General features: G+C 39.2%; 1 protein-coding gene across 8 annotated transcripts in view; it reads right to left on the bottom strand.

Annotated features, from left to right (window-relative positions):
* Positions 1 to 26,356, bottom strand: part of LRP2BP (LRP2 binding protein) — a 46,271-nt gene that overhangs the window by 15,611 nt on the left and 4,304 nt on the right. For 3 of the 8 annotated variants that reach the window (XM_077144260.1, XM_077144264.1, XM_077144263.1), the window contains exons 2-5: positions 22,407 to 22,492; positions 18,662 to 18,788; positions 17,379 to 17,491; positions 16,562 to 16,675 (exon numbers count right to left, since the gene is read on the bottom strand). In XM_077144260.1, the coding sequence (XP_077000375.1) occupies positions 16,562 to 16,675; positions 17,379 to 17,491; positions 18,662 to 18,788; positions 22,407 to 22,451 (399 nt within the window). In that variant the 5' untranslated portion in view covers positions 22,452 to 22,492. Of the gene's footprint in view, positions 1 to 16,561; positions 16,676 to 17,378; positions 17,492 to 18,661; positions 18,789 to 19,115; positions 19,334 to 22,406; positions 22,493 to 26,269; positions 26,349 to 26,356 lie in introns of those variants that run through there. The other 5 variants (XM_077144261.1, XM_077144262.1, XM_077144265.1 and 2 more) reach the window with 4 other exon arrangements.

The raw sequence follows: 26,356 nt of genomic DNA, 5'->3' as shown, positions 1-26,356 counted from the left end.
TAGTTTCTGTGGAATCCCAAATTAGAATGAGTTTATGAGTAAATCAGAAAAGGGGAGGCTGCTTGGGTAGACAACTTTCTGTAAGTTGACTTTAAAGGGAGGAAAAGAGAGGTGAGCTGTGGGTCAAGGGAATGCTTCTTTTTACAATTTGAATCCCAGTTTATTCAAGTGATTATTCCTGAAAATGAGTTCAGAAAGGTACAAGTTAATTTGCAGGGTTATATGTTATTAAAGGGAGGGGGTGTTGCAGGGGAAATTGGGGGATTTCAAGAAAGTTAAAAAATTACAAAATTAAGGATTTTATGGACCAGAAAGAATTGTCTATCTGTACCAAGGAATTTCTTACTAAGAGCATCTGTGCTACTATAAAGAAGCAAACTAAATGTAGATAAATCACTTGTCAGAGAAGTGAGACACTGAAGCCAAAGGACAGGGGGCAGATTAATTGTGATGGAAACAAACAATTTTGAGTTGGGAGGGCCCTGAGAACTCAGAGGCAGTGAGATTCCCTGTGCACCAAGAGAAAGCATTAAAATAGTACCAGGAAATGGGGCATCCATATAGAAGACAGATGACAAGGAAGAGGGGAGAATCTAAGATAAATTGTTTTATTTAGGGCTGCAACTCCATTTAAAAATGGGAATGTGTTGACATTCACACATGCTGATAAAAACTTACCCAGCTCATCTAACTTGTCTCTTTCTGGAGAGCTGGCATAAATAGACATCAATATTCCCAAATATTTTTTTTTTTTTTTTTTAAAGAGAGAGGGAGGAAGGGAAGGAAAGACAGAGAGAAGGAAGGAAGGATGGAAGGAAGGGAAACATTTTTAAACATTTTCTTGTTTTATTATATTTTGTTTGTTTGTTTGTTTTTTACATGGGCTGGGGCCGGGAATCGAACCGGGGTCCTCCGGCATGGCAGGCAAGCACTCTTGCCCGCTGAGCCACCGCGGCCCGCCCCCAAATATTTTTAAACAAGAAACAGTAAAGTAAAAAACCTGTATTACTATGGAAATAGTCAAAACACAAAACATATACTGTGAAGGAAAAGAACATAACAACCCACATCACAATCAGACAAAGTAGCACATACTAAGGGTTTTTGCTCGTAATTTATCGGCATTTACTGGAACAACTCCCCACCTCACCCCACCCCGAGCCCTGAGCCCCGAGCCTCATTGTGTGAGAAAGTAAAATTCTCACATGGCTCCTATGAGGTTGCTCATCAGTGTCCAGGAGAAACAGTAATGAAATATTTTTTAAATTAATGAACTTGGCAGCTGTGTCTTACCTTATGGGGTACAGGCACACACCCAGAGCTGGGGCTGCAGGGGTGAACTGTACAAGCTGGGGGCCTAACCTCCCCCCCAACCCCCGTACTTATGTTCTAATGAGGGAGAGAGAAGATAAACAAGACAACTACAAACTGTATTATCTACAAAAGAGCTATGAAGGAGGAAATGGGACAATATGGAGAGTAAACTGGGGGGCACGGGACGGCGCTGCTTTCTACAGGATGCCCAGGGAAGGCGCCTCCTGTGCAGGGCCCTCTCTGTGAACGATGGCCGCTGTACTTAGCTGGCACGTGGAGGGTGCCAGGCCCCGGGGTGGGAAGAAGCCTCAGTGTCCTCAAGGAACAGGAAGGGGCCAGTGGAGCTGAAAAGTAACGAGGAACAGAAAATATTAGGACGTGAGCTTTCGGGAAAAGGCAGAAATCTGACCATGCGGGACCCTGGAGTCAAGCTAAGTGTGCTGGTTTGAAACTATTATGTACCCCAGAAAAGTCATATTTTAATCCTGATCCAATCTTGTGGGGGCAGCCATTTCTTTTAATCCTGATTCAATATGGAAGGGCAGAAGCTTTTGATTAAATAATCTCCATGGAGATGTGACATGCCTAATTGTGGATGTGACCTTTTGATTAGATGGAGATGGGACTCCATCCATTCCATGTGGGTCTTGACTAGTTTACTTGAGTCTTTAAAAGGGGAAACATTTTGGAGAAACCTCAGAATGACAGAAGCTTCAGAGCTAACAGAGCCCAGAGCTGACACAGATACCAACACTTAGAGAACAGAGACACACATGTTTGGAGATGCTTGGAGCCCAGTAGACATCACCATAAGATGTTAAGCCAGCCAGAACGTGGAGAGAGCCAAGGGAAGCCAAGAGATGAAGGCCAGCCTTGGAGAAACAAAGTGAGGAGCCCCCTCAGGAACAGAGACTGAAGGCAACGGAGCCCAGGAGCAAGGGACCAGCAGATGCCAGCACATGACTTCCCAGCTGACAGAGGGTTCCTGATCCATCAGTCTTTCTTGAATTAAGGTACCTTTCCTTGGATGCCTAACTTTGGACAATTTTACAGGCTTACAACTATAAACGAATAACTTATTAAATTCCCTGTTTAAAAGCCATTCTATTTCTGGTATATCACATTCCAGCAGCTTACAAACTAAAACACCAAGGGATTGATTGTGACTTCAAGAATACTTGCAAAGCCATTGAATATTTTAAGCAAGGGATTGGCGTGCTTTTATTTAGTTTTTTAAAAGCTCACTCTGGCTGCTATTAAAGAAAGGATTAAAAGGTGTTAGAATGGATAAAACTAATAGAATTGTAGATGAATCGAATGTGGAATGAAAGAAACAGGGAGAAGCTTATTAAATACTGGGTGTATAGGTTTCAGACAGAGGTTCTGGTCTGAAGCCACCTAATTTGAGAGTCTTTTTAAGGAACAGACGGCATTAGCCAAAGGACTAGAGAAGCTTCCTCAGGGAGAGAGGGCAGAAGAGGGCCAAAGAGGGCCAAGGCCTGAGCTCTGATGTACTTTAATATTTAGATAAATGAGAAGAGCATGATAAAGGCAATTAAGAGGAAGTGGCCGTAAAGTTGGAGAAAAACAGGACGATGTAGTCATGGATTCTATGTGCTGTTAAAGTACATGTTAACATATCTTGCATTTAATGAAACTGTTCATTAGAATTCTGAGAAATGTGTGACAATTATGAATTTCAGGAATTTAATTTTAAGTACAGTTCCCATTGTTAGCCTTATACAAGGGCAGGGAAGAAAGCATTTGAGGATGGAGGAGAGAAAACTTTCTGCCTCCATCAACTATAGAAAAAAAAGTGTTGGTGGCTCTACCCTTCAACTCGATTTAGTCACCAGGAACGGGCAAATGTGTACACAAAAGGTGCAGCGAGGCCCTCTGTCGTGGACACCCATGCCAGCACCCTTTCCTCGGGATGCTCCTGCGTCTCCGCCACCACCTCATTGCTCTATGCCCATGGGCTGCACTGGTGCCCGACCCATCCCACGGCCAGAGTTCATGCACTAGGGGTGAGGACACAGCCCAGGCTGGGTCAATGAATCACTTTCCCAGGAATTTGGACCTGTGACTGAGGGAGATTTTTTGAATACCTGAACGTCACCATAAAATGTTAGAACCGATTGACATTTGTTCACTCATTCACTATTAATCAGTGCTTACTGTTATACCAGGCACTGTTTTTAGATGCTTGGAATACACTCATAAACAAAGTCAGTCAAAACCTCTGCCCTTATGGAGCTTACATCCTATAATTCTTTGGGGAAGGGGAGACATCAAACTAATAGACATAATGAATAAGTTATATGGTACATTAGAAGACAGTAAATGGTGCTTAGGAGTGTGTGGTTTTGGGTGCTGTGTAGATTGCAATTTTTAAATAAAGTAGCCAGGATAGGTCTCATCAGAAATGAACATTTAGGGCAATGCGACAGTGGCTCAGTGACAGAATTCTCACCTGCCATGCCAGAGACCCAGGTTCGATTGCTGGTGCCTGCCCATGCCAAAAAAAAAGAAAAAAGAACATTTAATTTCTGGGAAGATGGCAAATAGGATAGGCTGAGTACACCCATGCTCCGTGGAACAATTCAAGAAGTAACAGCAAAAGGACTGAGACGACAGTTCCAGGGTACAAGTGACCAGAGAGGGACTTCTACATTACATAGGGAAACCTGGATGAAAAAGCAGAGAAACTGATTGAGAGGATGGGGTGAGTTTACCCAGCTGAGACTGCACTGGGGTGGGCTGCAATGCACAGGCCAGGGCAGGTGCTAAAGGAGCAGCCTGCTCCCACACGGCCACCACACGGCCACCACATGCCCACCGCCGTCTCAGCTTGGGAGATCTTTCCTCCTAGCTCTGCATCCAGGAGCTCCTGTGAACCCAGCAGCCAGCAGACTTGCCTTACCTATGCACAGAGACCTTGAGGTGCACAGTGCCCGTCCCTGCCACTGAGGCAGGCTGCTGCGGGTACCTGGATTTGGCTGCAACTGGGGGGCCCTCCCCTTGGGGCGGGAGGGTGGACACAGAACTGAGCTGACCTGACAATTGGCCAGTGAAGGAGACTCTCTGGGTAGCACTATCTCTATCTTGTCTCCACAGAGGCCCGGAGCCCTCATGGCATGCACAGGCAGAGAGGCAGGACGAGGAAGCGAAGCAGCACTTCACCACCAGACACTCCAGGCTGGCTGTGGTCAGGGGAAGTTGAAATATTTAGTCCAACAGCCTAAGGTCATCCACGCGGGAACTTGGGGACCAGGCATACTGGGTCCACAAGCAGATTCTCCACCGAAATGTGCATTGCCCACCCCTGCAGCCTTGGGGTTGGCAGCTTTCAGCGCACACCAAGACCTTGCACCTGGTTGGGTCCCAGCCCTGCCAGCGGACTTAGCTGGGGAGAGGTGGACCTGAGGGGAAGAAGTGGTCCAAGAGCGCCATCTGCTGGGAAAACGCGCAAAGTGCAGTCTGGCAAATTAACCTTTCTGTCTAACTTTTAACAGATCTTCAATTAGACTAGTCCCTCCTGCAGGAGGCCCCAGCCTTGGTTTGGCAGGGAATTACTGGAAAACCAAGTGCAAAAGGAGACCTTCAATGCAAACACAAGCAAGTCCACAATCTTAGATGAGTAAGAGAAATCAACTTTCAAAATAACCTTATCAAGATTATCAAATGCCATGAAGTCAATAGAAAATCACAGAGCACATGAAGAAGCAAGAAGATATGGCCTAGCCAAACGACCAAATTAAAACACCAGGGATGACACAGACTTTGGAACTACTAATCAAAGATGTTCTATAAATCTCCTAAATAACTTCAATGCATGGGCTAAAGCATAAAGGATATCAAGAAGACATTAGATGTACATAAAGAATATTATTGAAAGAATAAACAGAAAAATAGCCATTCTAATGGAAATGAAAGAGACTGTAGATTAAATTTAAAATATACCAGAGACAGATTTGAAGAGGCAGAAGAAAGAACAAGTGAGCTAGGGGACAGGCCAACTGAATTCACAACTGAACAAATGGTGAAAAAGATGAAAAAATGTGAACTGGATCTCAGGGAAATGATGGACAGCACAAAGTGCACAAATATAAGAATTGTTCACGTGCCAGAAGGAGAAGAGAAGAGATAAGAGCTAGGAAGATTATTTGAGGAGATAATCGGGGAAGACTTCCCAACTTTTATAAAGGACATAAACATGCAAATCAAAGAAGCCCAGCAAACTCCAAATAGAATAAATCCAAATAGACCCACTCCAAGACACATACTAATCAGACTCCCAAATGCTGAAGAGAAGCAGAAAATCCTGAAAGTAGGAAGAGAAAAATGATTCACTGAGCACAAGGGAAGACATATAAGGGTAAGCTTGGACCACCCGTAGGTACTATGGAGGTAAGAAGACAATGTTATGATATAATTAAGGTTCTGAAAGAGAAAAATTTCCTGCCAAGAATTCTTTATCCAGCAAAGCTGTCCTTCAAGAGTGAGAGAGCGAGAGGGCGGGCCATGTGGCTCAGCAGGCAGAGTTCTCGCTGCCATGCCAGAGACCCGGGTTCAATTCTCAGTGCCTGCCCAGGCAAAAATAAATAAATATATGGGAAAAGTGAGAGAGATTTAAATTTTCGCAGACAAAGAAATGCTGAGAGAATATTTAACAAGAGACCTACTGTGGAAGAAATACTAAGGGGTGTTCTCTTGGCTGAAAAAAAAAAAAGACAGGAGAGAGATGTGGAGGAGGGCACAGAATTGAGGAGGATTAGTAAGGGTAACTTAAAGTATAAAAAGAGAGGGGGGAAATATATATAGATCTGACATATATATATTTATTTGACAAATATACATGGCTCTTGAATCTACCATTCAAGACTGGTAGAATCAAAGTGATTACGGTAGATTCAAGAACTGTTTTTACAGTAATAACTTTGAATGTTAATAGACTAAACTCACCGATCAACAGATAGAAATTGTAAGAATGGTAAAAAATATGAGCCATCTTATGCTGTCTCCAAGAGACTCATCTAAGACCCAAGGATACAAACAGATTGAATGTGGAAGGATGGAAAAAGATATTCTATGCAAGCCGTCACCAACAGAAAGCAGGAGTAGCTATACTAATCTCAGACAAAACAGACTTTAAATGCAAAGATGTCATAAGAGACAAGGACACTACATATTAATAAAAGGGGCAATTCTCCAAGAAGAAACAACAATCGTAAATGTTTATACATCCAATCAAGGAACTCCAGAGTACTTGAGGCAAACATCTGCGAAACTGAAGGGAACAATAGAAGATTCAACAACAATAATGGGAGACTCCGGGGTGCATGGGTGGTTCAGTGGTAGAAGGCTCACCTGCCATGCAGGAAATGCAGGTTTGATTCCCAGCCCACGCATCATTACTCACCACCCCCCCAAAAAAAGAAATAGTCAGAGACTTCAATACACCACTCTCTCCCATACACAGAACAACCAGACAGAGGATCAATAAGGAAATAGAGAACCTAAATGTGTTAGTTAGATTCAGTTGTCAGCTTGGCCAGGCGAGCATACCTAGTCTTGTTGCTGTGGACATAAGCCAATGGTGTGTGAACCTCATCTGTTGCTAATTACATCTGCAGTCGGCTAGGAGGCGTCTGCTGCAATGAGTGACGTCTGACTTAATTGGCTGGTGCTTAAATGAGAGAGCGCAATGTAGCACAGCCTAAGCAGCTCGGCATTCCTCATCTCAGCACTTGCAGCTCAGCCCAGGTCTTTGGAGATGCAGAAAGAAGTCACCCCGGGGAAAGTTGTTGGAACCCAGGGGCCTGGAGAGAAGGCCAGCAGAGACCATCCTGTGCCTTCCCACGAAAGCAAGAACTTCAGTGGAAAGTTAGCTGCCTTTCCTCTGAAGAACTAACAAAATAAATCCCCTTTTATTAAAAGCCAATCCGTCTCTGGTGTGTTGCATTCTGGCAGCTAGCAAACTAGAACACTAAACAATGAGATAAATGAATTAAAACATACATATAGAGATCATTACACCCAAAGACATGAGGATATACATTCTTCTCTAGTACTCATGGAATGTTCTCCACAATAGTTCACATGCTGGGGTACAAAACAGGTCTTAATACATCTAAAAAGGGCAAAATTATTCAGAGCACTTTCTCTGACCACAATGGAATGGAGGTAGAAAACAATAACTAACAAAGAACCAGAACTTTCATAAATATATGGTGATTGAATAACACACTCTTAAACAATCAGTGGGCCAAAGAGGAAACTGCAAGAGAAATCAGTAAATATCTGGAGACAAATGAAAATGAGAATACAACATATCAGAACTTATGGGATGTGGCAAAGGCATCCCATAAGGGAAACTTACTGCCCTAAATGCCTATATTAAAAAAAAAGAAAGAGCAAAAATTGAGGACTTAATTGCTCACCTGGAGGAACTAGAGAAAGAAAATCACACCAATCCAAAAGTAAATAGAAGAAGAGAAATAAAGATTAAATCATAAATAAATGAATTGGTGAACCACAGCAACCACAAACAATGGAAAGAATCAATAAACCAACAGTTGGTTCTTTGAGAAAATCAATAAAATTGATGGACCCTAAGCTAGCCTGACAAAAGGAAAAAAGAGAGAGAATACAAATATATAAAATCAGAAATAAGAGGGGGCCATTACCATGGACACTGAAGAAATTAAAAAAAAAACAATACTAAGGGGCTATTATGCACAACTATACACCAAAAAACAAGACAACTTAGATGAAATGGATCGATTCCTAGAAACACACGAACTTAATCAGAAGTGACGAGATTCAATCAGTCATCAAAAATCTTCCTACAGAGAAAAGCCAGGGCCACATGGCTTCACAAGGGAATTTTATCAAATATTCAAAAAAAGAACACCATTCCTTTTCAAATTTTTCCAAAAATGGAAGGAAAAAGAACACTACGTAAACATTTATGAAGCTAACATTACTTTAATACCAAAACTGGATAAAGATACTATGGGAAAAGAAAACTACAGGCCCATCTCTCTAATGAACATAGATACAAAAATTCTCAACAAAATGCTCGCAAGTTGGATCGAATGGCACATTAAAAGAATTTTACACCATGACCTAGTGGGGTTTATTCCAGACAAGCAAGGTGGTTCATCATAAGAAAGTCAATTAATGTCATACAAAATATTAACAAGTTGAAAGGGAAAAATCACACGATCATATCTATTGATGCTGAAAAGCACTCAACAAAATTCGACATCTTTTTCTAATAAAAACACTTCAAAATGTAGGAAATGAAGGAAACTTCCTAAATATAATAAAGGGTATGTATGATAAACACACAGCCAGCATCATATTCAATGGTGAGAGACTGAAAGCCTTTTCTCTGAGATTAGGAACAAGACAAGGATGCCCACTGTCACCACTATTATTCAACATTGTGGTAGAAGCTCTAGCTAGAGCAATCAGGCAAGACAAAGGCATAAAAGTCATACAAATCAGAGAGGAAGTAGTAAAACTTTCAATATTTGCAGATGACATGATTCTATACTTGGAAAATCCTGATAAATCTACAACAAAGCTATTTGAGCTAACAAATTCAGCTAAGTGGTGGGATACATGATTAATGAGCAAAAATCAGTCCTGTTTCTATATACAAGTAATGGCGTAACTGTGGAGACAATTAAGAAAAAAATTACATTCACAAAAGCAACTAAAAAAATCAAGTATCTAAGTGTAAACTTAACCAGGGATGTAAACGGCCTGTACACAGAAAACTGTAAAATATTGCTAAAAAAAAATCAAAGAAAACCTAAACAGGTAGAAAGATACTCCATGTGCATAGTTAGGAAGGTTAAATGACATTAAGAAGTCAATTCTACCCAAACTGATCTTCAGATTCAATTCAATACCATTCAAAATTCCAACAGCCTACTTCGAAGACTTGGAAAAGGTAGTTATCAATTTATTTGGAAGGGAAAGGGGAGTTGAATAGCCAAAAACATCCTAAAAAATAAAAATGAAATGGGAGGACTATATTTCCTGATTTTAAAGCTTATTATAAAGCCACAGTGGTCAATACAGCATGGTATTGAACAAAGACAGACATATTGATCCATGGAATAAAACTGAGAGTTTGGAAACAGACCACCAGATCTATGGCCAGTTGATCCTTCACAAGGCCCCCAAGTCCACCGAAGTCTTTTCAGTAAATGGGTATGGATAAACTGGATATCTGTAAAGAGGTTATAATAAATGATATATACATATATATAAAGGAAAGAGGAGCCCTACCTCATACCCTATACAAAAATCAATTCAAAGTGGTTCAAAGGCTTAGATATAAGAGCCAGGACCATAAAACTCCTAGAAAATATATGGAAACATATTCAAGACCTAGTAATAGAAGGTAGCTCCTTAGACCTTACACCCAAAGCACAAGCAATGAAAGAATAAATAGGAATTCCTCAAAATCAAATGCTTCTGTGCCTCAAAGTACTTTGCCAAAAAGATGAAGAGGCAGCCAACTCAATGGGAGAAAATATTTGGAAACTATATATCTGATAAGGGTTTGATATCCAATATATATATAAAGAAATCATAAAACTCAGCAACAAAAGAACAAACAACCCAATTATAAAATTGTCAAAGGATATGAATAGCCATTTTTCCAAAGAGGAAATACAAGTGTCTAAAAAGCACAAGAAAAGGTGTTCATCTTCATTAGCTGTAATTGAAATGCAAATCAAAACCACAATGAAATATCCTCTTACACCTACAAGAGTGGCTGCCATTAAACAAACTGGAAACTACCAATGTTGGAGGGGATGTGGAGAAAGTGGAACACTTATTACTGCTGGTGGGAATGTGTAATAGTAGAGCCACTATGGAAAACAGTTTGGCGGTTCCTCAAAAAACTAAATATCGAGTTGCCCTACGACCCAGCAATACCACTACTCGGTATATACCCAGAAGAGCTAAATGCAGTCTCACGAACAGAAATTTGTATACCAATATTCATAGCAGCATTATTAACAATTGCCAAAATACAGAAACAATCCAAGTGCCCATCAATGGACAAGTGAATAAATAAAATGTGGTATATACATATGATGGAATATTATGCAGCAGCAAAAAGAAAAGAGGTCCTGAAGCATATGATAACGTGTGTGAATCTTGAGGACATATGCTGTGCGAAATAAGCCAGAAACAAGAGGATAGATACTGTATGATTTCACGAATATAAACCCCCTGGAAAATGTAAACTCAGAGTCTTAAAATGTAGAATACAGGGGGCCTAGAGATAGAAGCTAGGAAAAGGGAAACAGTTACCTAACATTTACAGCCTAGTTAAAGAGGTTGAACTTAGAAGTATGGGGATGCATAGAGGTTATGGTGGTTCACTAGTGGTTTTATGAGTAATAGTGTCAATATTGAAGGTGATTATGATTGGAAAGGGTTATTTAGAGCCATATACCTCACCAATTAACACTATAAATATAAATAAGTTCCTGCATGAACTTATAGACTGTTCCTGCATGTCCAAATAGACGACACTTGTACAAAGAGTTAATAATGCAAGGGTATATGGGAAAAATCATTTATTACATGCTATGGCGGGAATACATTACCAGTACCATGACAATACCAAGGGTAAATAATTGGTGAGGGGGGGACAAGAGTTAAGGGGAGTTTTGGATTTTCTCTTTGGTGTGGGTGTGTCTATCATTTTTCTCATTAGAGCAATGAAAACTGTCTAAAATTGAGAGTGATGATCGTACGATAATTTGAGGATACTGGGAAACATTGTTTATTTTGAATAAAACATATGCTATATGGTATATCTCAACAAAATCCGAAGAACCAAAATAAATAAATAAATAAGTAAGCAAAAAGATTCAAGTGCTAGAGAAACTGTGGAGAGAGAAGTAGATCTATTCGACGTTGGGAGGGTACCTCTGAAGGGTACTGTAGACCCACAGGAGGTTAAATATAGTGTCACCATATGATTAGGAAATCCCGTTAGTGGGAATATACTAAAAAAAACAGCAACCTGAAAGCAGGGATTCAAATAGACATTTGCACACTGATATTTATGGCCACATTATTCATGAAACCCAATGGTGGCCAAAGGGTACTTTGACTGAGAAGGAGAAGGGCACGCTGGGGTGCACACGTATGATGGAACTGAAGGAGAAGGGCACGCTGGGGTGCACACGTATGATGGAACCGAGAAGGAGAAGGGCACGCTGGGGTGCACACGTATGATGGAACTGAGAAGGAGAAGGGCACGCTGGGGTGCACACGTATGATGGAACTGAAGGAGAAGGGCACGCTGGGGTGTACACGTATGATGGGACTGAGAAGGAGAAGGGCACGCTGGGGTGTACACGTATGATGGAACTGAGAAGGAGAAGGGCACGCTGGGGTGCACACGTATGATGGAACTGAGAAGGAGAAGGGCACGCTGGGGTGTACACGTATGATGGAACTGAGAAGGAGAAGGGCACGCTGGGGTGCACACGTATGATGGAACTGAGAAGGAGAAGGGCACGCTGGGGTGCACACGTATGATGGAACTGAGAAGGAGAAGGGCACGCTGGGGTGCACACGTATGATGGAACTGAGAAGGAGAAGGGCACGCTGGGGTGCACACGTATGATGGAACTGAGAAGGAGAAGGGCACGCTGGGGTGTACACGTATGATGGAATACTGTGCCCCTACAGAAAGGAACCAAGCCGGGAGGCATGCAGCGAGGTGAATGAGCCATGAGGACACTGTGTTAAGCCAGAAACAAAGGACAAATCGTTTATGGTCTCTTCTACAAAAATACTTAAAATTGGGGCCTAGATTATATACCCTTACAGCATTTATCCTTGAGCTTTAAGTGTTATTTCTAAATTCCGAGAGGCTGTGCTATATGTGTAAAACCTGGTATTTTCCTGGCACTTTGGGTACCTGTGTGACACCTGAGGCTCAGAGCTGGAGTTCTGCAGCCCTGAAAGTCAGCATAGCTACTTCTAGCATCTGTTAAAGAAGCTGAAAAGAGATCAGGCTTCAATTAGAGGTAAGAACAAAGCCGATCTGATAGAGACCAAGGTAAATCAGAATACAGGGTAAGGGAGGATATTGTCTGTATTTTAGCACTTCACCTAGTGTATGAGACCAAAGGAAGAAAGATTTATTTTGACCAAAACCTAAATTCTCTGTAGCATACAATCTAACTTAACCTGTCTGTTAACCTAAACACATGGAACCTGTAACTGGGAACAAGGTCTTGCATTCATGTAATACCCAGGCTATGTTGGAGAGATAATCAAAAAGTATCATCAAAGTCCCCTGAGGGACTGGGGAAAGAATGTGCTGCCTGGGAAATCCCTAACACTCTCCCCAACATTAGTCACTCCTAACTTCATAGGCCAAGCCTTGATCTTGAAGCTTACACTTATGAAACTTATTTCTGTAATGGAGAAGTTAAGCCTACCAACAATTATGCCAGAGAACCTCTTTTGTTGCTCAGATGTGGCCTCTTTCACTCTAAGCCCAACTCTGTAAGTAAAGTCATTACCCTCCATACTATGTGGGACATGACATCCAGTGGTTAAGTCTCCCTGGCAACATGGGAAATGACTCCCAGGGATGAGCTTGGCCCTGGTACCATGAGATCAACAATGCCTAACTGACCAAAGGGAGGGAAAGAAATGTAACAAAAAAGGTATCAGTGTCTAAGAGATTGCTAAAAGATTCGAGAGGCTATTCTGGAGGTTACTCTCATGCAAGCTTCAGTGAGAGATTGCTAATTGCCATGGTATGCTAAGCCCCAACCAACAGTATTCCTTTAAACCCTAAAGAATACCCAGGGCCCTATCTGAGACTCTATAAAAGTTTCACTCATTAAGTTTATTCTTCAGAAACCTAAAACCTCTAGATGGTTTCTAGGCCAGATGAGCCCTAAAACCCAGAGTTCCCAGTCTCTTCAATAGCATCAACCAGTTGCATCCCTTACCCCATAATGTCGATACCCCTTTTAAACATGAAGAAATTAGAATGGTCATTGCCCAAATATCCCTAAAGATTACCAAAGGAGGAGGAGGAGTTGCAATAGAGAAGATAAGATTTAACAAATGATGACTGCTGGATCACTGTGTTGATATTTCCTAGAGCAGCTAGAAGGAAATACCTGAAATTGTGGAACTGTAATCCATACCAAACTTTGAAATCTGTTCTACAACTAATTGTTAAAATGTACTCCTTTTTTTTGTATATATGTTATATTTCACAATAAAAATGTTTTAAAAATGAACATTAATGCAAAGACTTAAGAAATGGTGAAATCCATTTTTCTACAGGGATGGTTATTGTTTTTGTATTAATTTGGGGGAGTTCTTAAATAGTGGTATTTATGGATTATATGAGTTGCTAATATATCCTAACGTGTGACTTGTTTCACCCATTTTATGGCATCTTTTGATGAAATGAACTTAATTTTAATGCAGTTGAATTTATCCTTTTCCCCTTTATGTTTAGTATTTTTTTTTGTCTTTTCTAGGCAGTATTCACAGATCATAAAGATAATGTCCTATATCATCACCTAAAAACTTAATATGGATAGTTTTGCCTTTTATTTTTAAGTAATGAATCTGGAATTGCTTTTTGTATGTCATATGAGGTATGAGTCAAGTTTTATTTCTTTCCTTGTGAATATTTAATGTCCTAACAACCATTTTGTAAAAAGGAAATTCTTTCCTCACTTATCTGAAATGCCACCTCTGTCATGTAACACGTATTTATTTGTGACTCTGCTTCTGTTTCTATTCTGTTCCCTTGGTCTTGATGCCTATCTCTGCATCAGTCTCTCTCATTTACCAGAGTGTCATCTCAAGGCTTAACATCTGGCTTAATATCCACCATCTTATCTTTCTTTAAGAGTATCTTGACCATTTCCATTTCCATATAAATTTTAGAACTGGTTTGTCAAATTCCACCTAACAAACAAAACTATCGGAATTTTAATCGCAATTGCATTGAATCTATAGGTCCATTTGGGGAAGAAATAACATCTTTACACTATTGAGTTGTCTAATCCACGAACATAATACCTCTCCTTGTATTTAGTTCTTTAAACAGTTTCTCTAAATAAAGTTTAAAGTTTTCTCCATAAAGGTCTTGTATGCCTCTTGTTAGATTTATTCCAAGATGAGTTCCTTGATCACTTAATTTCAACAATCTTTTCTGTAGTCCATGTCAGCAAATCGCTTCCACAATCACTTCTTTGATTTTGGCATTATTAATAACTGTACTGCCTCTAAAATATCCATTTCAAGCATCTTACTCTTAGCCTTCTTAGCTCTCTGTGTATCTTGTCCTGCATACCCCTTGCAGCAACCCTTTGTTTTCTTTTGGACTTTGATCCCTTGATCCTCTGGTCTTTTACTGTCCATCACCCCATTATGCTCTCCCTTTCCTCCTTACCTAGCTTAGTTTCCACGGTTCATCACCGAGATCACTTCCTTTTATATATCCTCAGTTCTCTCATCCATTTCAAATTTGCCTGGAAGATACCTCAATAATGGTTAAAACCAACTCTTTACCCTTGGACCATTGCCTAAGCAGCTGTACGTGGCTGGAGAAAAACATACAGTCATGCTATTACATCTCAGTGGGCCTTCAGCACCGACAGGTAATTCTACACGTCCTTCATCAGTACTCTTTCCTACTTTTTTTCTGAGCTGACTACTTCATACTTTCTTTCCTCTCCTCCAACTTCCAATCATCTCTCCCCTTCCCTTCACTTTCTCATGATGGCATTGCTTCTTATCCACTGAAAATATGAAAGCAATCAAAAAAGAACTATCTCATCTTCTAAACCTACCAATCTCCTTCCATCAGCACCATACACCCTTTTTCCTTCCCTTATATGATGGCCACCCACCCCCTCATCCCATCTGTCCCTGCCCCTCAATAAGGGAACATCATGGTAGAACTATATGTCCCAGAAGAGTCAAGGTATGCTCTAAAACCTATCCAATATCAAGAATTTGCTACTAATGTTCATTTTACCACAAATGCTCTACTTAGCACTTGAGCAAAAATATAGTGACCAATTCTATACAGAAGCAATTCTAATAGAATAACTCTCTTCAGTGTAGGCATGAAAATAGATTATTGGAAAGATGAATCATATCTAACATTAGAGGAGGATCATTCAACAGAAATGTGCCAAAAGTTTAAAAAGCAGCTTATTCTCTTTTAGAGCTGAATCTAGTCAATTAAAAAATATGGAAGGGTTTTGGATAGAAGAGGTTAGCCTGGGATTGAATTGGGGATGAAGAAGGGAGAGAGGGACAAAAAGAACTTGATTTTTGTTTTTCAGATAAATGCAAAAATCACTACCTCTGTCCTTTAAAATGCCAACAGATTATAATTAAAATATAAGGATAAGGGTATATTATTACAATATAGATCATTTTCATTGTACAACTATTCCATTAAGATTGAAATCTCAAATATTTTGAACAAAACAATAATTCACAACAAAGGTTCCATGCATTAGGGTAACTTTCCAGAAGCCTACAACCCAGATGGGTCCCTGGTCCAGATAAGTCCTGCAACCTAGAGGACCCAACCTCTCCAGAACATCAGCTAGTTCCATCTCCCTACCCCTTATTACTGGCAGCCCCTTCCAACATGAAAAAGTTGGAAGGGCCATAGCCCAAATACCCATAAAGAGTGGGAGAAAGATCAAAGGTGATGGTGGAGTTATACAGAGAAGGTTGGGTTTAACAAATGAGTATGAGTGTTGAATCCTTATATTGATATTTCTTTTAGTCTCCAGTATCTTACAGCAGCTAGAAGTAAAAACCTAAAATTGTGGAATTGTAACCCATACCAAACTATGAAATCTGTTCTACAACTAATTATTGTGCTGTGCTTTGAATTGTATTGCTTTTTTGTATACATGTTATTTTTCACAAAAAAGTCGATTGTGATGATAAAAAAAAAATGGTTACTCCTTCTAGCCTCCAATGTTCTGGAGCGGCTAGAAGGAAAAACCTGAGACGATGGAATGGTAGCCCATGACAAACTCAGGGATCTGTCCTGTAACTACTTGTTGAAGAGTGTTTTGAAAACGATTGCTTTTTTCTTTATTTACTTTGTAATTATGTTATAGTATACAATAAAAAAAGTTTGAAAAGTTAAAAAAACAAAACAAAACAAAAAACAGTAACTTACAGAGTCTGCCGTTGTCCCCAGACCATCATAATACATGACTCCTAGCTGGTAAGTTGCTTGATGATCTTTTTCTTTGATTTCTTCAAATTGTTCTAATGCTTCTTCATACCACCCCTATAATCCCCCCGAAAATATTTAATTATTTCTATTGTGATGTTAAACTAATCTCAACCAACATTTAACTTAAATTTCAATTGGTAGCACCAAGTAAAACAATGTAAGCCAGGCCCAAATTTATGGAATTTGCAAGTATATCATCAGCAACGAACGCACTGTAAAATCCATTAAATAGACCTAAATTTGACAACTGAGGGAAGGGACTGGGAGGAATCCGGGCGAGGCTCTCCTGGCTTCTCTAGGCTATTGCCAAACCTCTCTTGAAATGAGAGCCCAGCTATCAACCACCCCTGCTGGAGTTTGGAAAACTTCAGAGTGGGGGCTGCAGGTGGGGGCAAAGCCTCAGAGAAAACGTTAACAGCAGGATATCCACAATTATGGCTCATGACCTTGAGCTTTGTAATATTCTGGCTAGGGAGAAGACACAGAAAATCCAACATGTGATTCTCTGAAAGTATCTTTCTCCCATACTTCCTATGAAAACGGACACATCATATGTCATTCATGTAAGGCTCCTTGGCAGTTAGAAGTTCTTATGAACATACTATACTAGAAGGGACTATTACGGGCTTCCATTATAAGGCCATTATGTAGGTGGTTGGACAGGATTTCCCTGGTATCAAAATGCAGTGAACTCTACAGGAATATTTGCTTTGCATATCAAATCGTATACGAAATATAAACAAAACAAAAATGACACCTCTTCAAAATATAGTTGGCCTCGTAGGAAATATGCCAGCGAATCCCCTCTTCTTATTCTTTCCCTCAAGAGCTGCAATGCTTTATCCACCAAATTAGCATGGTTGTAATGATCTGATTAAAAAAAAAAAAGGAATGCAATTACCTATTTAACTATACAATATGAATTTTCTCTTTTGAAATAATAAATTATATAGAATTTATCTGACTCTGTTAAAACTAGCTTCCTTTCTGATACTCATTCCTAAAACTCACTTCCTTAGCACAAAGAAAGAGCATTAGAATAGCCAGGTTTAGGGTTGCAGCAAAAGTAGGGGGAACATTTTCAAAAGTGCCTTCTGAACCCACAGGCAAACCTATGGGGGAATTTCTTCAGGAAGTATCTGAGGCTTGTTGGTGCCAACATAAAATATATGCTTCAGCTATACTAAGCTATTCTCTTTCCTCTGAATAGATCTTGTCTCCATGTTTTTGCTCCTGCTGTTTCCTTTACCCAGAATTTCTTCCTACTAATCTTCAACCATTTTATTAATCTACTCCTACTTGCAAGGATCTTTTTTCGCCTTATTTCCTATAGTGTCCCTCGACTGACACTCATCACATAATCCTTGAGACGTGTGTCATTGCCATGCATATATTATTCCATCTTCTCAAAGTAAAATGTAAATTCCTGGAGAACATGGGTCATGCCTTATATTTTGCATTTTTCAGAGTACCTAGCACCATGCTTTGGACAATCAAGAAAGATTTGCTGATTAGTTTTTCAAAGTTTGCTTTGCTTCCAGGCAGGAGCCCTAGCAACGCAGCCTATGTCCAAGGACTCGGTTTTCTTTGAGCAGAGCTGCCCTGCAGATTAAATTCTTAATTTGAGCTTTAGTTAGAACTACTTTAGCCAAATGAAATAACCACTTCCAATTTAATTTCTTAAGTCTTTAGAAAAAATTGGTAGTTTTCAATGTCAACTTCAAGTTAAGCATGGCACTGCTTTCCTGAATAGAAGTGACAGCTGGCTTCTCTTTTCCAGAAGGCTGTCCTTAAGTCCTGAGAGTAAAATCGGGATCAGAATCAGGACCTAATTGTGAGAATTCCACACTGATGATTTTCCATCAGATAAATTAAGTAGCAGTTTCATGGATTCTTGTGAGAAAGCTAGAAAGGGCTGTACAATTAACCATTTCCTTGAAAGCAGTAAGACCCATATTTCTGGTGACTTTTGCTCTAGCATACATAACTAAGTTTGATGAAAATATTTTCCAAGGGAAGATTAAATATTAGGGTTTGTACCAGTCTTTTGCTTTTTCCATTGAAGGAGTTTTTGGTTATTAGCAGCATACTGGGAGATAGAGGTATAAAAGGGGTTCTTGGGCAACTTTTCACTGGTCAACTTCATCCTTTCTCCACAATGTGTATTCTGTAAAGAATAAAAAATAAGAAGGTAGAAATAAGTTCCCCCAGGAAAGTGCAAAAAGTAACCCCATTCCCACTTGACCTCGTTATAAAAATCACCCTTCCCGTATTGCCTAGAGATAGGACCACAAACTACAAGTTCTGGGACGTGAAATATTCTTTCCTAGGAAACCAGGACTCCAAGAAGGTATGACACACAGCTATCCTCCATGTCTGTTTCCACAGGGTGGAATTAATGATGAGACCTGTTTGCAAATCCTCTTTGGCTAGCAGTGCGCATCCGGGATGGGTCATGTCAACCGCTGTCCCTAGCGGGGACTGATGAGTTTACCTTGGAATACACTTTATTTTAGCTGTGTGGTTCAGTTTTATCCTCCCGTCTGTATTGGATCGCCATGTTATAAGATGGATCACAGTTGAATGGTAAATCAGAGTCTTCATATAAAATGTAGAGGTCCCCTCATTGGGGATAAAGGAGTCCAGGTTGGCCTAAGGCTGAGGGTAGGGAGACGGCAAATTCAGTTGTTGCTATGCTTTTTTGTTTGTTTGTTTACTCCTTGGCATTCTATTGGCGGAGCTCACTTCCACCAATCAGGGACAGGCTTGCAGGAAAGGTTCCTGATTGGTGGTCAAGAGAAAACTCAAGAGATCCTTAGTGTGATTGGAAAACTACATTTATTCATTTACATGATACTATTTTGAACAATAAAATGCTGCATTAATGAGAAGGAAATACAGCCAAAAGAGATATTCTAGGGAAAAATCACTGAACTATCTTTGCCATTTAATTTTTTTAAACTTTTTTATTAATTAAAAAAATAACAAACAAAACATTTAAATATCATTCCATTCTACATATACAATCAGTAATTCTTAATATCATCACATAGTTGCATATTCATCATTTCTTAGTACATTTGCATTGATTTAGAAAAAGAAATAAAAAGACAACAGAAAAAGAAATAAAATGATAATAGAGAAAAAAAAACTATACGTACCATACCCCTTACCCCTCACTTTAATTTACCACTATTTCAAACTGAATTTATTTTAACATTTGTTCCCCCTATTATTTATTTTTATTCCATATGTTCTACTCTTCTGTTGATATAGTAGCTAAAAGGAGCATCAGACATAAGGTTTTCACATTCACAGAGTCTCATTGTGAAAGCTATATCATTGTTCAATCATCATCAAGAAACATGGCTACTGGAACACAGCACTACATTTTCAGGCAATTCCCTCCAGCCTCTCCGCTACATCTTGAACAACAAGGTGATATCTACTTAACGCGTAAGAATAACCTCTAGGATAACCTCTTGACTCTGTTTGGAATCTCTCAGCCATTGACACTTTGTCTCATTTTACTCTTCCCCCTTTTGGTTGAGAAGGTTCTCTCAATCCCTTGATGTTAATTCTCAGCTCATTCTAGGGTTTTTCTCAGTCCTTTGATGCTGAGTCTCAGCTCATTCCAGGATCTTTGTCCCACATTGCCAGGAAGGTTCACACCCCTAGGAGTCATGTCCCACACAGAGAGGGGGAGGGTGGGGAGACTGCTCATCATATTGGTCGGAGAGAGAGGCCACACCTGAGCAACAAAAGAGGCTCTCTTGGGGGTGACTCGTAGACCTAAATTTTAAGTAGACTTGACCTATCCTTTGTGGGGTTAAGTTTCATGTGAACAAACCTCAAGACTGGGGGCTCAGCCTATAGCTTTGGTTGTCCACACTGACTGTGAGAATATCAAGAATTCAACTTGGGGAAGTTGAATTTCTCCCCACTCTCACCATTCCCTGAAGGGGGCTTGCAAATACTTTTCCAGTCACTGATCAAATCATTCTGGGATTCATTGGGGGGTCACTCTGGACAAACCAACAAAATCTCATGTGCTACCTGAGATTCCAAGTACTTATGACATTCAATCAAACTATCTACATGAGTTATATTAGGAAATGTTCTAGTCAAAATATAAATTTTGTAACAAATAAACATTTTTTGCTTTAGTCTCACACATAAGGTGACATTTTAAAGTATTATCATCTATTTTCAGCACCCTGCAGTAATGACATTCCTTTGTTCTTCCTCATGCAAAAACATTTTTAAAATTTGTACATTGTACACTTCACTATTATTATACACTCTAGGCATTCTTAGATTATACCATCTCGATCTTTAACATCTATCTTTCTTTCTGATTTCATTTATGTCCCCAGCCCTCCTCCCTCTATCATTCTCACATGCAGCTTCATTCAGTGTTTTAACATAATTACATTATAGTTAGGTAGTATTGTGCTGTCCATTTCTGAGTTTTTGTATCCAGTCCTATTGCACAGTCTGTATCCCTTCAGCTCCAATTACCCGTTATCTTACCCTATTTCTAACTCCTGATGGTCTCTGTTACCAACGACATATTCCAAGTTTATTCACTAATGTCGGTTCATATCAGTGAGACCATACAGTATTTGTCCTTTAGTTTTTGGCTAGTCTCACTCAGCATAATGTTCTCTAGGTCCATCCATGTTGTTACATACTTCATAAATTTATTCTGTCTTAGAGCGGCATAATATTCCATCGTATGTATATACCACAGTTTGTTTAGCCACTCATCTGTTGATGGACATTTTGGCTGTTTCCATCTCCTCGCAATTGTAAATAATGCTGCTATAAACATTGGTGTACAAATGTCCATTTGTATCTTTGCCCTTAAATCCTCTGAGTAGATACCTAGCAATGGTATTGCTGGGTCGTATGGTAATTCTATATTCAGCTTTTTGAGGAACCGCCAAACTGCCTTCCACAGTGGTTGCACCATTTGACATTCCCACCAACAGTGAATAAGTGTGCCTCTTTCTCCACATCCTCTCCAGCATTTGTCATTTTCTGTTTTGTTGATAATGGCCATTCTGGTGGGTGTGAGATGATATCTCATTGTGGTTTTGATTTGCATTTCTCTAATGGCCAGGGACATTGAGCATCTCTTCATGTGCCTTTTGGCCATTTGTATTTCCTCTTCTGATAGGTGTCTGTTCAAGTCTTTTTCCCATTTTGTAATTGGGTTGGCTGTCTTTTTGTTGTTGAGATGAACAATCTCTTTATAAATTCTGGATACTAGACCTTTATCTGATATGTCGTTTCCAAATATTGTCTCCCGTTGTGTAGGCTGTCTTTTTACTTTCTTGATGAAGTTCTTTGATGCATAAAAGTGTTTAATTTTGAGGAACTCCCATTTCTTTCTTTCTTTCTTCAGTGCTCTTGCTTTAGGTGTAAGGTTCATTTAATTTTTTTTTAGAGTCAATTTCCTCATCCGTAGTTTGAACTAGAGAATTCCAAATGTTCCTTCCTAGATAAGAGATTCTTTAACTATATGCTCCCAGAAATCTCACGGTTGCATTAGAAAATACCACAGTCCCGATGAGTTTTAGGTTGAACCAATATCAGGTAGGTTTTGTGAAGTAAAACAATCCAAGCAAAATGATGGAGATAGCACAATCAGTTATTACTCAGAAACCGGATATAGAAGTTTTATTATCACTGAAGACCTTAACCCAGCATGCTACATATCCAAAAAGGCTAAGAAAAAACTTGGCATATTCAGGAAGGGCATCATAAAACAATACCTTACCTCATTTAAACACAGGTTTTGCTCTGTGGCTGCAACACTGCACATGATTTATGATGCTATAGCTTAAATGAAGTATTGGAGAGGGTCTGGAAAAATATAAACAAAGATTTAATGAGCTCTTACTAAGTTCCAGGCATTGTTACTTGGTCTAGTGCTTTAATGCACTAACTCCCATAAAACTTTATGATATAGGTACATTATGAGGCACATTTAACGTATGAGGAAACTGAGGCATGGAGACAGAGGTAAGTAATTCGCCTAAGTTCCCAGGGTTAGTAAATGGGACAGCTGGGATGTACCTAGCATCTGTGTACTTCATTCTACACTCTCTCCAAAAAAAGCAAAACTAACAAGATTTTTTAAATGGCAGGACTTCAGTAAGAAGATAATCCAAAGTTTAGTACTTTTCAGCTTGAGAAGTTGAAAATTAAGAGACAACCGAAAAAAAGGGTGTGTTTATTTCTGCAAAATCTTTGGATTATATATAAAATCATCAGATTATATATAAAATCATCACTTGAAACTTGACAACTTTTTAATAACATGTAAATCTAGAAAATTCTATAATACATTTTATAATAGAAATTGCAGATATTAATTGATGATACAGACTCTGAAAGAAATCTGTAATTTTAAAGGGAAGGGCAGGTGTAGTGGATGCTGTTGATGGCCTTTGCAGATCCTCTTTACAGGTTAGTGTCACCATTCCCAGCTGCTGTGAATGTTAATTGAAAAAAACTCCCAGCTGTTCCTTCTCCGTAGGACTATTCTCAGCCAAACAAGTGCCTCACTCCAGAACTCCGCGCCCTCCTTCTTAGAGACAGATGGTGGCTAATAATACTGGCACTAGGGTTCAGAATGCCATCTCCCTCTTGGGGAAGGCAATCTGCCATATGTCCCGAGCACTTCTGTGCATTCTTAGTGGGTGTGCCAAGAATGCAAGACCCTAACTGCCCTGTATATGGGCCACTTCTCAGGGTTGTGTTTGCAGGGAGCAACCTTGAGGAATAAGGTAACGGCTCCCTGCGGACTAGTGGCAGGCTCACTTCTGCTCATTTAAAAGCAGGGGATGCTTCAATCTCTGTACTCCTCTCTTGTAATGCGGTCCAATGAGTGTGTGGGCATCCATCACGGGCCCTTTGTGTCCTGGGAACATGGTGAATTGACTTGAGCATCATGCCGACCCTGGCTACTGCTTTTGCCAGGATTAATAATTAGTCCTTTGTCTCGGATTTAGGAATCTCATGTCTTCTGCTAACATCTACAAAACAAGCCAGCTAGTTAATTTATGTGTAGGGTAAAAAATCTCAGACTCTGCACAATTCTCAACACATCTCTCCCTCAAGTGAGATGAACTCGGTGGTGTAAATTGTACTCTGAGAGTATAGAATGAAGCTAGTTTCCACCTAAATCCACTTTTTGCTTAGCATTACCCCACCCCTCCACTGTCTTAATCCTGCTACCCTTACTTCCCTTGTCCCAAGAGCACTTCCCTCCCTCTCAGTAAGTCATTTAAACAAAAATCTCTGCCTGCAGCTCTGCTTCTGGGGTACCCAACCTAATACAATGGGACATATGGAGGAAAAGGTACTTATCTTTCCAAAGCTGTCATAATAAAGAATAACTTTCCTTCCATAGAAGTGTTAGATAACAGTATTCTGTCTATAATATGAAATTTTGGGGGTAAAACAATATTACCTGTTGATAAGAGGATTAAAATTAATCTAATGATGAAGAAATATTTAACATGCTGGGTGACAGGAAGGGAAAAATGATTTGAGAATGATTAGGGGATTTCTACAGAGACTGGAGACATTAGTTACATCTACTTCTCTAACAATCAGAAGAAACAGGAAGAAGGGAGCTGAAAAAGAGAGTTACTACCCCTGAGGCCTAGATGAAAACTAAAACTATTTTTTTCAGAGATTCAGGCAGGTTATGACTCTTCTGTGGTTATAATAGGCAGGTTATGACTCTTCTGTGGTTATAATTTAGCAAGGATTAGAATCAGAATGGAAATAAAAAAGAAATTATAAACTTCAAAGCCAGGGAAAAGAGAGACTGCTTGGAATAGACAAGATCTTGGTAACTGAAAAGAAGAATCATTAAGTGAACCTTAACCATGACGTTGAAAAACTTCTATTTAATTTTTTAATAAAAAATTTAAATATTGAATAGATACAAAGTAATTTTCTAATATAGGTATAAATAATAAAGAGCAAAAATAAAATTAACATTCAAGTAGCCACTACTCAGTTTTTCAAAAGCACATTATTATTTTAAAAAAAAAAAGCACCTTACTATAACCTTTAAGTCTCCTTTATATCCTATCTGATTCCATCCCCCTACCCCCACTGCCATCCATCTCTGACCCTCCACCTGTACCCAGTTCCCTTTCCAGAGCGTCTTTTTCATCTGCGTCTTGGTTATTAATGTTTTCTCTTCCATTCAAGTCTCTTTGCCTTTGGGTTGTCTTATGGATTTATAGTTCTTTATATACATTACCATTGAGACTATTGGAGTTCTTATGACATAGGCTCTCAGGAAATTAAATGTCATCAAAAGAGGATGGATTTACTTTACTGATTGACTCATTGGCCAAAATATCCTGGTGCAGCAGTTGTTTTAGGTGCGTCTTTTATATAGTATAAATTGAGATTTGTTGATATGCTTTCTATACCCAGGCTGATAATTTTTGATTATTATTGGAACATTTAGTAATTCTACATTTATTTTAATTACTATAAAATTGGAATTATTTATGTTGTACTTTCAATCTCTCTGCTTTATCCATCCTTCATTTTTTTTCCCAGATTGCCTTGTTGGATTTATTGGGTATTTATTTAATTGACTCAGCATTCATTGTGCTTTGGAAATGCTGAGTCTTGGGTTGACGTCTTTTATTAGTCCCCCAAATTCTCAGGCAAAATCTCTTAGTGTCAGTTTCCTAGGGCTTCCATAACAAATTGTCACAAACTTATTGGCTTCAAACAACAGAAACTGTCTCACTGTTCAGAAGGCTGGAAGTGTGAAATCAAGGTGTTGGGAGGACCGTGATCCTAGCTGTTTAAATTACTGTTCAATTTATCATGTTCCCCAAGAAGTCTGAGTAATCAAGTACGGGAGAGTTTATGTATTAAAGTAGAATAATTTCTTTGTGGGAAAACCTGCAGTTTTATAAGCGTACTCGGATCGTGGCTTTCCTACCTTTCAGTGCCTCTGATGGCTAGAATCCTATTCGATAAGTTCAAGTCATTTTTAATCCATGGATGTGTAAACAAGTGTCTGAAACCAAACACTATTCATTGAAATTTCAGATCTGGCTATTACCTTTTCTTTGAAAATTTTTCATATGTGGAGTGATATATCATCTTCAGTGAATGAGCTATAGCATTATTAATGCCTAATATCATTAATTTTATTTAGTTATTTTTAAGGCGGGATCTGATCAACATTAATACATCTTGGGTATCTGGCAATAAAAAACTCTACAATAGTGTATAAGGAAATACTTAAATATGTTTTGATATTATCACGTCCTCTAAAGATTTAAACCATACATGTGAAATCAAGCCAACTCCTCAGATGTTTAGTTTTCCTTCTATTACTTTATATTCCTTCTATTACTTGCTTTAGACCTAAAGTTTTCTGACATTATTACTAAATGTATACAATTGAATTAAATGTTATATAATAGTGATAAGTTCGGTGGGGATTAGTAGGTATTCCCAATTATTCCTCCTTTCAATGTCATTTATTTAGGAAATGTTTTCCATTCATCTTTTTGGTCAATAAAGGTGCACAGAAAATGTACGTAATTAGCCCACCTATTGGCTTCATCAAATACTTTTACTAATTTTTACCTATTGGCACATATTCATTCAGTCAAGAGGACGTCCGTGAACAGGAGGCACTATGCTAAGCACTGTGGGAGAGTCAATTCTAGGAAC

The sequence above is a fragment of the Tamandua tetradactyla genome, chromosome 26, assembly GCF_023851605.1.
Source record: "Tamandua tetradactyla isolate mTamTet1 chromosome 26, mTamTet1.pri, whole genome shotgun sequence".
Classification (NCBI taxonomy): domain Eukaryota; kingdom Metazoa; phylum Chordata; class Mammalia; order Pilosa; family Myrmecophagidae; genus Tamandua; species Tamandua tetradactyla.
This window is presented reverse-complemented; position numbering and strand designations above follow the sequence as displayed.